The sequence below is a fragment of the Serinus canaria genome, chromosome 1, assembly GCF_022539315.1.
Source record: "Serinus canaria isolate serCan28SL12 chromosome 1, serCan2020, whole genome shotgun sequence".
Taxonomy (NCBI): domain Eukaryota; kingdom Metazoa; phylum Chordata; class Aves; order Passeriformes; family Fringillidae; genus Serinus; species Serinus canaria.
Window position 1 is genome coordinate 54,013,396 of NC_066313.1, and position 13,347 is coordinate 54,026,742.

At 38.5% G+C, this 13,347-nt stretch overlaps 1 protein-coding gene across 1 annotated transcript in view; it reads right to left on the reverse strand.

Annotated features, from left to right (window-relative positions):
• GTF2F2 (general transcription factor IIF subunit 2) overlaps positions 1-13,347 on the reverse strand; it is a 79,708-nt gene that overhangs the window by 8,498 nt on the left and 57,863 nt on the right. Inside the window, exon 7 of the mRNA XM_030234699.2 lies at positions 1,884-1,983. Coding sequence (XP_030090559.1) covers positions 1,884-1,983 — 100 coding nt within the window. The remainder of the gene's footprint in view (positions 1-1,883; positions 1,984-13,347) is intronic.

Sequence of the window (13,347 nt, forward strand, 5' to 3'; positions counted from 1 at the left end):
ATATAATTTCTTACAAAAATACCCTAATCACTTTCCCAGTCCTTGAATCCCCCATATTGGTATTCCCCATCCATATGTAATTTATTTCCCTCCTTCCTGCTGTATGTTCATTTATAGGTACATGAAGCAGCCACACTTAAGCCCCATTTTATATTGTTTCCTTCAAGAAATGTTAACCCTTTCTGTCTTACTTAGTAGATACTCATTCTTCCCTCAGAAACTGCCCAGATAACGACTGTATTAACATATCTGAAAGTTTCTACATTTTTATTTCTTTCTTGTGAAAGTCCTACCCCCAACACAGCATCCATGCAATTACATGCAATGCAGCAGGTTCTAAGAAAGCAGTTGCTGCTTGAAAACAGCAGAAAAATTCAACCAAGAGGTTTTACAAGCTCATGGATTTTTTTCTCCCAGTTATATACCTTTTCAGCCATCTAACCCGAACCTTAATAAAAGACTTAATGAAAAGAAAGATTTTGTAGAAAGTAGCCATGCCTTGACCATGCTCAAGGCAAGGTCAAGATGACTCAAGTACAAGTATGTCTTACAAGATTTTTCCCATCAGTACACCTTTAGGGTAGACATGAAAACTAAACACAGTGCTGATGGATTTCCATGACCATGGACAGCTATGTAACCAATAAAAATATAACAATTAGGAATAAGATCATCATCACTTTTAATAGGCCTAGTTATACCCCCTCAATCTCACACAAGATTCAAATTTCCATAATGAAATGGTGACCTGCACTTGCAGCTGGAATAAAGATACAAAGATTATCTCTAGGTTGTAGTCATACTGCCATAATTATGCTGGTGTCAGGGAAATGGAACAGCATCCCACTAAAAAGAGAAGCTGTACCCCACCAAGGCTTATTCCAGAATTAAAGAAGAACACCAGCAGCATCATAAAACAATATACTGATGTAAAACTGCATCTGCACAGCAGAACACATCAGTGTGACTGTTTTGGTTAAATGGCATTCCCTCAGCTGCAATAGTTATATTGGTATGATCATCCATGTACAGAGCAGACTTTGAACAGTAACTACTACAAAACAGACCCATGAGAGAAAAATTATTATTTCTGGTTCTGTGGCAATAGACTGACTTTCATAATAATGCTTAAATATCATCCAGTATATTGTCACTTGTTTTATGTAAATAAAATCTTAATAAAAAGTGTAAAAGTTTAAATGACTAACACAGTGATTCATTTTCAGTATGACTTAATGTTGCTCACATTCAACATACTCAAAGAGTATCTTTAAGGAAAAGGACATTACAATTTATATGTACATCAACCGATCTGGAACAGCAGTGTGGGTGTAATATTGACAAAGCCAATGATGCCAATAACATGTACTGTGAAGGTAGGAAACTGAGAAAAATTATCAGCTGTTACTCTTTTCTACTTTTTGCCAATTCCTCCAATGGACTGGAAACTAATGATTCTTTTCAAGTCCTTTACCCTCCTGCAGATGATAAGTTATTTGGCTCAAAAGAGCGTTTCCATATCTTATAGCACAAAGCCAGAACTGCCTTTCATCCATAAATGTCAAAATTACATTTAAAAAAAGATTAGAGGAAGAATGTAATAAAGCCACTAGAAAGGGTTGGGTGGAGGTGGTCTGCCCTCCATCAGATAACACAAGACAGTTACGACTGGCAGACCTTAGCCCCAAGGGTGATACTGGTCTTGAGACAGAAAGAAGATCCCCAGAAGACAAAATCAAGGAGAAATCAGGTGACATAGAGCATTGACAAAGACAGTGGCCAACTGTGAGCAAAAGACCTTCTGGACAGCAGGAGAGCAGTCCTGGAGTCCTAAGCCAAATTCCTTCTGAAGAAAAGAAGGGAAAATACTAAAAGCTACTTACATTATACTGATGATTAGCCACTGGTTTATAGTTCGTGGTTACAGCTTTGTCCAGCTGCTGTGACAACCTTACAGGTTTTGAAGATTCTTCTATCTGTAATCTACAAAAAAGAAAACAAGAATAAAAAGCTCAGACCAGCACACACTGAAAGTGAATTCTAAAAACCTGCAATTATGAACCAGCCATTATCAAGGGTCAGATGCAAACAATCTATAAGGCAAAACAGATGTACTCTTCTGAATTAAGTTCTTCTTACTCTGTTTTTGCTTAAGGTCACTGAACAATTAGGGTGCTGTATGCTACAGAAGATATTGAAATGCTGAAAATCAAGCAGCTGAAGAGAAGATACTAAAACCAAACTTTGAACAAAAATTTCACTGCAAAACCTAATGCTCAAATTGAAAAAAAGCCCTTGCTCTTAAAAAAGATCAAACCCAACCCAAATGAATGCAGAATCTCACAGCTTACTCAGCTTAGCGATGAAAAAAAGCTTTTCATCCACCTCTGCTAACCCATAACCTTCTCTTAGATATTGAAATGCAAAAACATAAATTTCTGTGACCTTTCTTTTGGCATTACAGTTCAGAAAGAGAGTGCAAATAACAGTTTTAAGAGCACTATAAAGACATGAAGACAGAAAAATCTACCCAGCTTCAAATCAATGTGCAATCAAGTCTCTATCACACAGATAACAATAGGTGACCTTCAATTCTCTTTGGGAAAGACTCTCAGCAGGTCACTGGTTGAGGATATCTTGTTAAGCTCATCCCTATATAATTCTATGTAATTTAAAGCTTTTGTATGTTGATGTAGAGGGAGTGTTCCATTTAATTCAGTTTTAGCACTCAAGAATTTCTACTTGAAATGAAGAGGCAAGAAACCAAGCTCTAGAATAGCACAGGACAACAGCCTTTTAGACACAATGGCTTTATGGCACATCTGATTAACACGTTAATTATCAGTGAAGCAGTTTTGTTTCCAAAGGTGCATCTTGTAGGCAGAGGAGTCCATTTCCACTAAACACAGTATAACACAGCCCAATAAATGCACAGTGGTGCTTGTTTCTTTCTAAACAAAAATTAATATGGTGACCTTAATGCCAATAATAACTGCATGTTTACTAGTGTAAAACATACAAATTATAAAACTGACAGATCTTTAAAAACAACTATAAATGTCTGAGATCACTGATTTATTTTTGTAAAGATATCATTTACACCCAAAAAGATAAAATTAAAATTCAGTGTGTTTCTGAATGAACACCTGAACAACCTAAACAAATTACATTTGAAGGAAGTAATAAATCAAGAAATAAATTCTCTAGTTGTAGTGACTTGAAAGGAAGAAAATCATCCCTCATAGCTGATATTGCTGGACAGTAGTGGGGAACAGTTTTTCCTCATACATAGATAAAGATTCCTCTCGAATCTTTATATCATAAAAATGTAGAACATGAGGCAATGGTTGCTTAAGAGTAGTTAAAACTACATAAAAAATGACAAGTATGCAAAAGGAAGAAGGAAAATCAATTGGAAGGTAAATGAACAGTGAACATGTTTTGCTTCTCACACGAGTTTATCTTTTGGCCTTCAATCTAATTAAATTATTTTAAAGATTTCCTTCATCTGGTTACCAAAGATCCTCTAAATTCATTTTTCACAAAAGGGATAGACCAAAACTAAATCACTATCTTTTCTACAAATCTGTCTTTTTCTCTTCTTCTCCATTGCTTAATATTTTTCTTTTTGGTCCCAATGACTTTTTAAATTTTTAAACAGTTTAGCTTTAATTTTTACACAGTTTGGCTTTAATTCTTTTTTTTTTCTCAGTTCATCATGTTTCTATTGGTTTGATCTGGGGAGTCTTCCAGTTCTTCCTCTCTGTATTCTAGCTATTTTTCATCTCACTTCTCCCCCCTTTTTTCCTTCATAAAGGAGATTTCCTGCTCAACCTATTTACTGATACTGCTCCTGCTCAAGAGATGGGCTTCTTCAGATGAACTGGGAATTCTTTCACCCTCCTCCCCTCCAAGGCCACTGTATGTGCACTGGATTAAGTTATTTGATTTGCAATGTAGCTCCAGAGTCCTTCTCATAACAGCTACAGCACAGGGTCCTAACAATACTTAAATACATCAGATGGTGTTCACATTTTCAGGGAGCACCAGGCATTCAGCAGTAACCTATCTTCATGATTAATCCTCCTTGCACTGGGCTTTATATTCATTACTCTTTACAATGTAAATTAACAATATCTCTATTTCTTCAGGTACACAGCCAAAGAACTCTTCAATGATGAATTGTCAGCCATGGACCTTAGACACCACTCAGGTTCAAGGCCTCTTCCCGATCTGGCATTTTAAAATTACAATAAAGGAAATTTCAAGCTCCATTCAATGTGGCTTCCTTAGATTAATTCTTCTTTGCACAAAAGTACACAAGCAATTTATTTCTTAATATTTTTCACTCCCCATGCAGGATATGCATTTGCACTTTTTTATGTTAACCTCCAAATTTCCAAACCAGTAGAAAACCAAATGTGTAAGACAGCAAACAGAATTCTCAGAGGCTTCCCTCCAAAGGTTGACGGAAGTGAAGGTACATTTAACAAGTAAAGTTCTCCAGCATGTAATCCTGAAAACAAAGAAAAACTTACTGCCTGCTTAGGAAACAGAATGAAAGCCAATCAAGTGAAAATGGAGAGGGACCATCTAAGCTTGTTTGTGAAATGGCAGAAGACTTCAGAAAGATCTATACATATCAAGTAACAAAAACATCAGCTACAAATGTATGTCTCTGGAATTTCAGAGATATTTGTGCTGTACTTTTGATATTTCTTGCCAAATGTTTTCAAATTACAACCACAGATCTCACAGATCTCAGATGGTCTTTAGAAAACCAGCTTACAGTAAAATGTTAACCTTTTTTTTTTGGTTTCTACTGCTGTAGTGAGAGCTAAAAATACATTCAGTATTCACATTCATCAGTACATTCCTGATACTACTTTTTAATGCAAACAATTACAGCCGTGGCCACATGCCAATATGGAAATTTATATGGGAAGCATGGTGACTCAGGAGGCAAAGCTTTTTATTAATAGCTTTTATTCTACACATGCATTTTGCCCTTCTCCCTAATGGCTGCCCTTCCCATTTATTTTTCTGCAGCTTTCACGATTTCACAGAGCCTCAGGTTACCTTCCTTTACCTTCCTTCCACTGGGCTTGCAGATGGAATATTGTCACACAATCCCACACAGAATAAGAGCTGATGCACATCTGGAATTGGCCTCACAAAAAATGCATGAATAAAGGGACTGACAAACATGGTATAAACACCAAATTAGCAAGTGGTTCACGTGGGGATGAAGCACTGAAATTTGCTTAGCGCATTACAAAGGGTAAAGATAAACAGTCCATAATCATTTTGTCCAGATGATTTGTTGATACAGACACTATCTGCAGGGAAAATACACCATGGTTGTTTGGGTTTTTTTCAAAATCATGCTGCAATTCTGTTATATTCAGAAAGTAGTATGTCTGGGGGAATATAATTGACTTTTAAAATTTGCATAGATGTTATCTGAAAATAATTGATCAAATATATAAATTTATACATTCCAGTAATTATACACTCAAAAATACATAACAAAAGCTATAAACTGGGAATTGCAAATTGTACTAGCCTTTTAGGTAGATGTTTTAACATGTTACAGATATAATTACTTGTAATTATTTAAAATTTCTTAAACAGAATTTAAAAAGCAGTATTAACCAAGAATATATGGCAGTGCTTTATGCAGAATTTTCTCAGAGTGGACCTGCTGAATCTTAAACTAAACTGCTGGTAGGAATAAAGAAAAAAATCAATAGTTATTCTGGGTCACTGGTGACACTGATTTAAAGGAGCAGTGGCTTTTAATCTATTACTCTTTATTGTGATTTGCAGGAGTTAAAAGACTTAGTTATGGCTCTGAACGATACGCAAATCTCCAAGGAATTAAATTTTACACTGAATTCTCGTTGAAATAGTTAGAGCCATATTTCATGCTAATATCTGGCCTAAAAAAATAAAGAGAAAATGCAGATATTTTTTCCCCAAAACTGCCAATGAATTAGCAACAGAGCAGCCACCAGCCTGCACACTGTGGTTTTCTCTTCCACCCCCAAGATCAAATATAGCTCTTCCACCTTGAAATACAGCAAATAACCAGCACGACATCGAATTCACCATGGTCATTTCCCAGCAAAACACATTTCATACCGCAGCTTTGATTTGTCATTGTGCTTATACTTGAATAAGGGGAAAAAAAACATTCAAACAGACTGGAAATAATTCCATAGGACTTGGCAACATGTATCAAGCTCATACAAGAAGACAGATGAAGATAATATGTACATTGCTAGGAAAAGATATTCGTTGTTTTTTAAACACGTGTAATTTTCAGCAACAAAAAATCAACCGAAGACCTTTAGAACTGATAATCTACTGTGATTAATCTTTTGTCACAAAACAAATGCTTCAAAGATTTGAAGCAGGTATTAATCAGAAACACTGCTAGGGCTCGAATTCTTGGCATTTCTAAAGAAATTATTTTACAGATAAGAGAGGAAAGTTTATATACCTTTTCGCGCTTGGCTATCAGTACCAGGGCACCAGTAAGTAAGGAGTCAGCCTTACCAATGCAAAAAAAGGAAAAGTTGTGTTTCTTCTCTCTCTGCAGTAACACCAATGCACTAGATGAGAGCAGGCCCACTGCCCAAAGATTTAGAGGGGAACTAACACAAACTCTTCATCTTTGCACAGTTTGGTAGCTTTTCTCTGATTGCTCACAGAAGTTCCCAGTCCAATACCAGGGAACTAATGCTCTCATTGTCCCTTACTCAGTACTTCTGTACTAGAACCATGCATTGACAGCTACATTACATGAAGTTTCATGATATCTGGTACAGGCTATTGCTTCCTTATTTCGCTAAGCATCCCCAACAGGACAGAAGTAGGTACATCCTGAAAAATCTCATCCAAAACAAACTAATAAAATAAATGCAATAATATAGCCTCACACTTCCTCTTCTTTTGTTCATTTGGATTTCTGCACTTGCTGAACTTCAGGTAGAATCTCTTTTGACTTTCCTTCCAAGCAAGAATAGCAGTAATGTAAGAAGCGAGCAGATGATCAACAAGAGATGAACATTCTTATAAGATATTGAAACTTTAAAAGTTTCACAAGTTCTGTGAGAACTAAGGGACTTCATCACCCTGTAGTGCACATCCTGCTAAAACAACCTCATGGCAGTGCTCAAGCACAAACAACATAGGAAATTACTAGAATGGCCACACCAGTAAAAACACGCACTATCTAATAATAAGAATGACAATCTGTTGCTGCACCAAACAATCTGTCATATATTCTCAAAGATAAGAACAACATGCAAATTCTGCACGTTGTGTTTCATTGCAAGGAGCCCTACTGTCTCACGTTCCATGGAGGCGGATGACAGCCTCCATCGCATGGATGAATCCACTGTTCTTCAGACACTCAGCATTACTCCAGCGCAGTCAAAGCTAAGGGAGTCTGTCCCCATTTCTGAAGACTAGACAGGCAGACAGAGAAGAGCATGAGCTGAATGAAGATGGCATTAAGAAGCGCATTTGCCAGCGTTAAATAACTGCTTCAGATTATTAATACAGGATATGATTTATAACTAATTTTAAGTCCTGAAACCCTGACACTTCAAGAAAAGAGCTGTAATTATGATGTGTTCAGATATTAGATTTTTCTGAAGTCGACATCTTCAACTATATATTCTGAAGGATAAGCAATGAATCATATGAATATATGACAATTTCATGTCTAATTCTCAGACAGCCACCACAGCCACAACTGAAGACTCCAATTCTACATATTGTTTCTTCCTCCAGTACAGAACATCAGATGATATAAATGGCAATTCAATAATAAGTAACAATTTCTTATGCATTTTATTTTCTTGACAAAAAGTGAATAACTGATTAAAACCAATCCAAGTTTTCCTCTCTGAGTTTAATATTGCAAATGACTAAAACCTTCTCAGCTTAGCTTGTGTAAACAAATAATATAAAGGTAAAATAAAACCCATTTTAGCATTAGTAGTGATATAATTGAATCATTTTCTCTATTTGTTTGATGCACTATTTTAAACATGTTAAGTGATGCACTAATGCAATTAGCATGAAAAAAATTGTAACATCTGCTTAACATCACAGATATTTTTAATCAAGCTCATGTGTGTCTACAGACACTTCCACTGGAAGCATTCTGACACTGATGAAGTCAGCCTCTGGCATTGCCTGGTCCACACTGGGGACAAGGTGGAAGAGTTTCATCTGAGACTAAGTTCAAAAAGGAATCATATCTCAGAGGTATCTTCTTTCTTAAATGGGTTATAAATAGCCTATCCATTAGTGTGGCTGACAAAATTTGTTTCTTGGCCCTGCATCTCTGAGGTTTGTCTGTCCAGGTCTGGGTCTCTGTTTTGTTTGTTGCCTCCCCCTTTTACTCAGCACACATCCCCTTTTCCAGTGAAAAGGGTCTATGACCAGATATCCTTAAGGGCAGAGATTCCCATTCAACCTTGTGCAGCAAGGCAGCCTTTGCACCCTCCTTGTCCTTTCAGGAGGACTTAGGTCAGGGCTTGGGTCACAACACCACCCCCTTGCCCCCCAGGTGAAAAGGCCCTTACAGCACTGCTTAGGCTGTAGATTGATAGAAAATCACACAACCAACCACAGAATCATTTAGGTTGGAAAAGGTCTTTAATTTCAACCATTAATCCAGCACTGCCAAGTCCACCACAAAACCATGTCCCAGTGTCCCTCCATGCCTTTCAAATGTCTCCAGGGATGGTGACTCAATCACAACCCTTGGCAGCCTGTTCCAATGCTTGATATCCACTTCAGTGAAAAAATGTTTCCTACAATGCAATCTAAACCTCCCTGGGTATAGCTTGAGATTGTTTCCTCTTGTCCTACCATTTATTGCAAAGAAATGAACACTTCCTTATTACAATTCATGTACTCTGGAAGAGCAGAGAAGTTTGTAGCTTTGCAGTTGTTAAAAATGTCAGGATTTTGCACTCCTTTCCAACCTATGGTCATCATAGTCAATCAATTAGTGACCAAAAGGAAAAAAACTCTCCGTTATTGGTTCCTGCCACACTTCCAGTATTTTCTTATTAATACACATAGCATGAACATCTCTGTTCTGCCCTGCTTCCTGCCCAACACAAATGATAGGATCAAGCTCAAGAACAAGCAAAAGCAGAGCCAAAGGGGAAGGTCTTCCCTGAGGACTAAGTCAGGATAAAAGCGCATCCATTCACGCTCAGTTACAGGCTGTGGCTCCATATGGGGCACTTCATCTTAGCTCCTAAGTGGATTAAAGCACAGTAGATTTTTATACCACGGTGCTTATACTTGTGGCTTATTCCAGTGACAGAAAGGTCTAAAACGAGGATGAAGTAAAACCTGGATGTCCAGATCATTTAAGGGTACCCTGACCACAGGCATGAGACAAGGTTTGAGACTGGCAGAATGATAAGGTACACCAAACAAAAAATTAGGCAACATGCCAGGAGAAATGGGAATGCAGGTGTGATTTTGGGGAGAAAGCTATAAGAACCATGCAAATGTACATGACACACATGATTCCCACATGGAAAAGGACAGGGAGGCAACACAGAGGCTGCAAGAGAGGGACAACACAATAGGAATGGCTGAATAGGCAGGAGTCTGGGGCACATACTCCTGAAAAACAAAAAGAAAGGGGAAAAAGTAGGTTGAAAAGTGTTTGGGTTTATTCAGCTAAAACACCCAGGTGACAATCCACAGGCCTCTGCCTCTGAGCCAACCCTTTGTCATTGGACACTGCAGTCTATACAGCACAGGCAGATGGCAGCATCTGAAATACTGTAGGGATGAGTAACCCAGAGCAGATCCTGGCTCTGGGGGAAGCATCAGCAGCCTCACAAGCCCATTGCTAATACTAGAGAAAGTGATCTAGGAAAAGTGACTCATTAGCAAACTAAACAAGAGAGAAAAAGGCCAGCCCTTTAATTTTAAAACTAATATTAGCTCCTGAATTAAAGCCAAATAAAATCTCCTTTCTCACTTCCATTTTCAAAGATTTAATTTCTTTTCTCGCTCCTATTTTTCTCAGTCCTCAAATTTCTCCACAACAAATGGATTTACATGTTAGACACGATTTCAATTCAGATTTTAGAAGAGGAATCCTAAATTCTAAACAATTATTCTTAAAAATAAAACAAATAGACTTGTCTCAAAATTGCATAATCTTTGTTCTCCTGCCAAAACTCATCTGGTGTGTTTGGAACTGTTTTGAAATCAATGGCAGAAGTAATAAGGATTTTTAGGTCCGGGCAACACAAAGCCAAATAGCTCTCGTCAGTCTGCAGATAGAGAAATCATGTACATTTTGCTAATGGGGACAAGAAAACAGAATTTTAAAAACTAGTTTGTTAAGACAGAAAAGGTACATCTTTACCATACCCTGAAAGGTCTACCTCTTCAATTACTGGTAAAAGTAATTGGATGATTTACAAGCTCAGTCAATTTACTCCACAATAAAACTCCTCACAGCTAAGGAGGTGGAAAGAAAGAGGAAGACTCTTGGCTACAAGTCCTCAATGGAAAAAAAAAAAATCCCTACAGCACCTCAGCTACATTTCTTCCTCTTCAATCTGAACCTCTCCTCCCCTTCTCCTTTAAAATGTCTTTATCAAGTTACAGCTGCCAGCACTCTGCCTCCAACCACACGCTGCCATCTCTAAAACTCCAATTCCCAAATACTTCACCACTCTCCTGATTGTTCTGCAAACAGCTATGGCATCTGGCTCAATTGGGGATCTTCCAGTTAAAATTTACTGTAAACAATTTAACAGTTTGTGACAATCTGGAAAACACTTGGACTGCTTCCCTAGAAAACCTAGCTGGCTCAAATCCTCAAAGTTTTTCTCTGTCTCTTACTTCCTTAGCCTGTAGACTCTAAAATGCTGGATAGCAAGAACACCTTTTGGAGGACACACCCCTCCCTTCAGTTAAAATAGCTTAGAAACAACCATCAAGAACTGTTGCAAAGAGCACTGAAAGGCAGGTGCTGGGAGAATGTACTGCACATGCCCATGGGTTCATGACTATACACTGCCTTTGATAGCTTAGAGGGGAATCTTGCACAGTTCAGCTGCTGTTCAATGGTTTAAACACATGGTTGCACTAAACTGCAGAATTAGCTCACACAGATTTAACCTGAATTAACCTACCCAACACTCTTACCTGCAAGCAAAGAGAATGAAATTAGTTTTAACTGAACTCTGAAATCATGCTTAATCCAAACAAAACCAGCATTAAGTTAAAAAGAAGAGCTGGGTAGGTTCAGCAACCCTAGAAACCCTATGCTGTAAAAACCAAAGCAAATGCAGGAAAGAAACCTGTCTTTCTCCTCAGTCCATGTGAAAAAGCAGTCTTGCTCATCCCCCAAGTGGAAAATTTACCAGTTTCTCCTGCAAGCCATGGGAACAAAAGAGGTAACACAACACAGACTGAAAGATATACCAGTTAAACCAGAAAATTGGAGATTTTTTAAAAACTTTGATCATCATTCTTTCAGCCAATTGTATTTCCTTTGCCAGTTGTACAGAACTACTGCTCTGCTGCATTTGCTCAAGTAGTTAATTACATTTTACCTCCTCCTATTTTGCAAAACAAGTGCTCCCCCAACTCCCTCTCCCAATATATTACATACCTGCCCAGCTCCACTGGAAAATCAGTGCCGGACATCCTTCACCTGTTCAAGTGGGAACTGTGCTCCCACAAACAGAGCAAGAGGATATGGAGCCGCAGCAAAGCCAGAGGCAGACACCAGTTGCATGAAGGGAATCCAGTAAGCAGGAACAGGGCTGGGAGCTGCAGGGCTGCTCTGCAGCTGGAAGGTGATGGCAATGGGGGAAAAGGGCCCCCAAAGGGTCACCTGCCACAGGACTTCACTCCTGCTCACCAGTTTGTGAAGGAAGGTTTTATAGCAGCCCTATATCATTCAATTTGGTTTGAGTCACCCTCCTCAAGGTCTGGTCTTTGAAATGCTGCTGCAGAGGGCAAACCTGGATGTTATTTTCTTAAAAAGCCTTAACTTGCCTTCTGTGCATCATCTTCAGGGTGGTGCTTATCAAAGCCACAGCTATATCACTATTACCCCCAATAAAAGCTCTCAATAAAGTGAAAATACCTTCAGGATCAGGAGCCTGTGGCTCAAGACTGTGCTTCAAGCTCTGCTATAGCTTTAAACCAAAATTCTCAAAGTTATTTCAAAATAGCTTTCTTTAAGAAGCACACTGATAACTACAAGGCACTACAAGGACATGACTAGGCTTTAAGGCAACTGAGCCCAGAAGTGTTAAGATTTCATTTTGCATTTGAAAAATTTAACTTGAAAAATAACTCAGCCTTTGTTTCGAAGAAGAAACCAACATAAGCTTAGTAGTTCAGAACGTCATCTTTTGAACGCTCCCTAGAGAGCTTACTTGTTAAGAAATAAACTCAGCTCCATGCACTTTGAGGTCTGCTACATTAGTATTCTCTTAATTAGAGATTTTCAGAAGAGTGTATCTTATTTGTGAGCACAAAGAAACTCACCCAGACTTTGTGAAGCCATACCTATTCTATTATTAAATAAAAAACCCCAAAGATTTGATTACAGATTGTCTGGCATGACAAATTCCATGTTAGTGGCTGAAGCACAAACATTGCCTAGCTTCCCCAACAGGAAGCTGGATAATTGGGTTTTCCATAAGATCTGTGTGAAAGCAGACTCCATTCATGCCCAGCTTGCTTGAGTATGTCTTCCACAGGAAAGGAAGGGGAGGGGGAAGAGTCATGAAAGAAGTTTCAGGACTATTGTATTTTAAAGCTTGATTTGCCGTGTTCCTTAATTAAACTCAAGGCTGCAATTTTAAAATCTGCGTACATATAAGAAGAAATGCTCCACATAAATGTCACTGGTTCGTCATGAGCTGAATTTGTTAGTCAGTAATCCAAATGTGAAATGCAATGTGAAACCATTATTACTGTACTAATAAACTGTGAAACCATTATTACTGAGAAAAGTATCAGTTTTCCCAAAACTTCTATAGTTTTTAATTTAGTGGGTGTATGTCTCTCAAATGGCAGTGTAAAACAGCATCTATCAGTGCACTGAATCTGACAGGGACAGGCTGAGCCTCCCCCCACAGCAGCCCCAGAAGTGCCTGAGCAGCACCCACACAGCACCAACACCCCCAGGGGCCAGGAGGCTGGGAGCGGGCAAGAGGTTGGGAGGGGATGCAGCCAGGACAGCTGAACCCAGCTGACCAAAGGGATACCCTGTACCATATGGTGTCATCCTCAGCAACAAAAGGTGGGAGAAAGGAGGAGGAT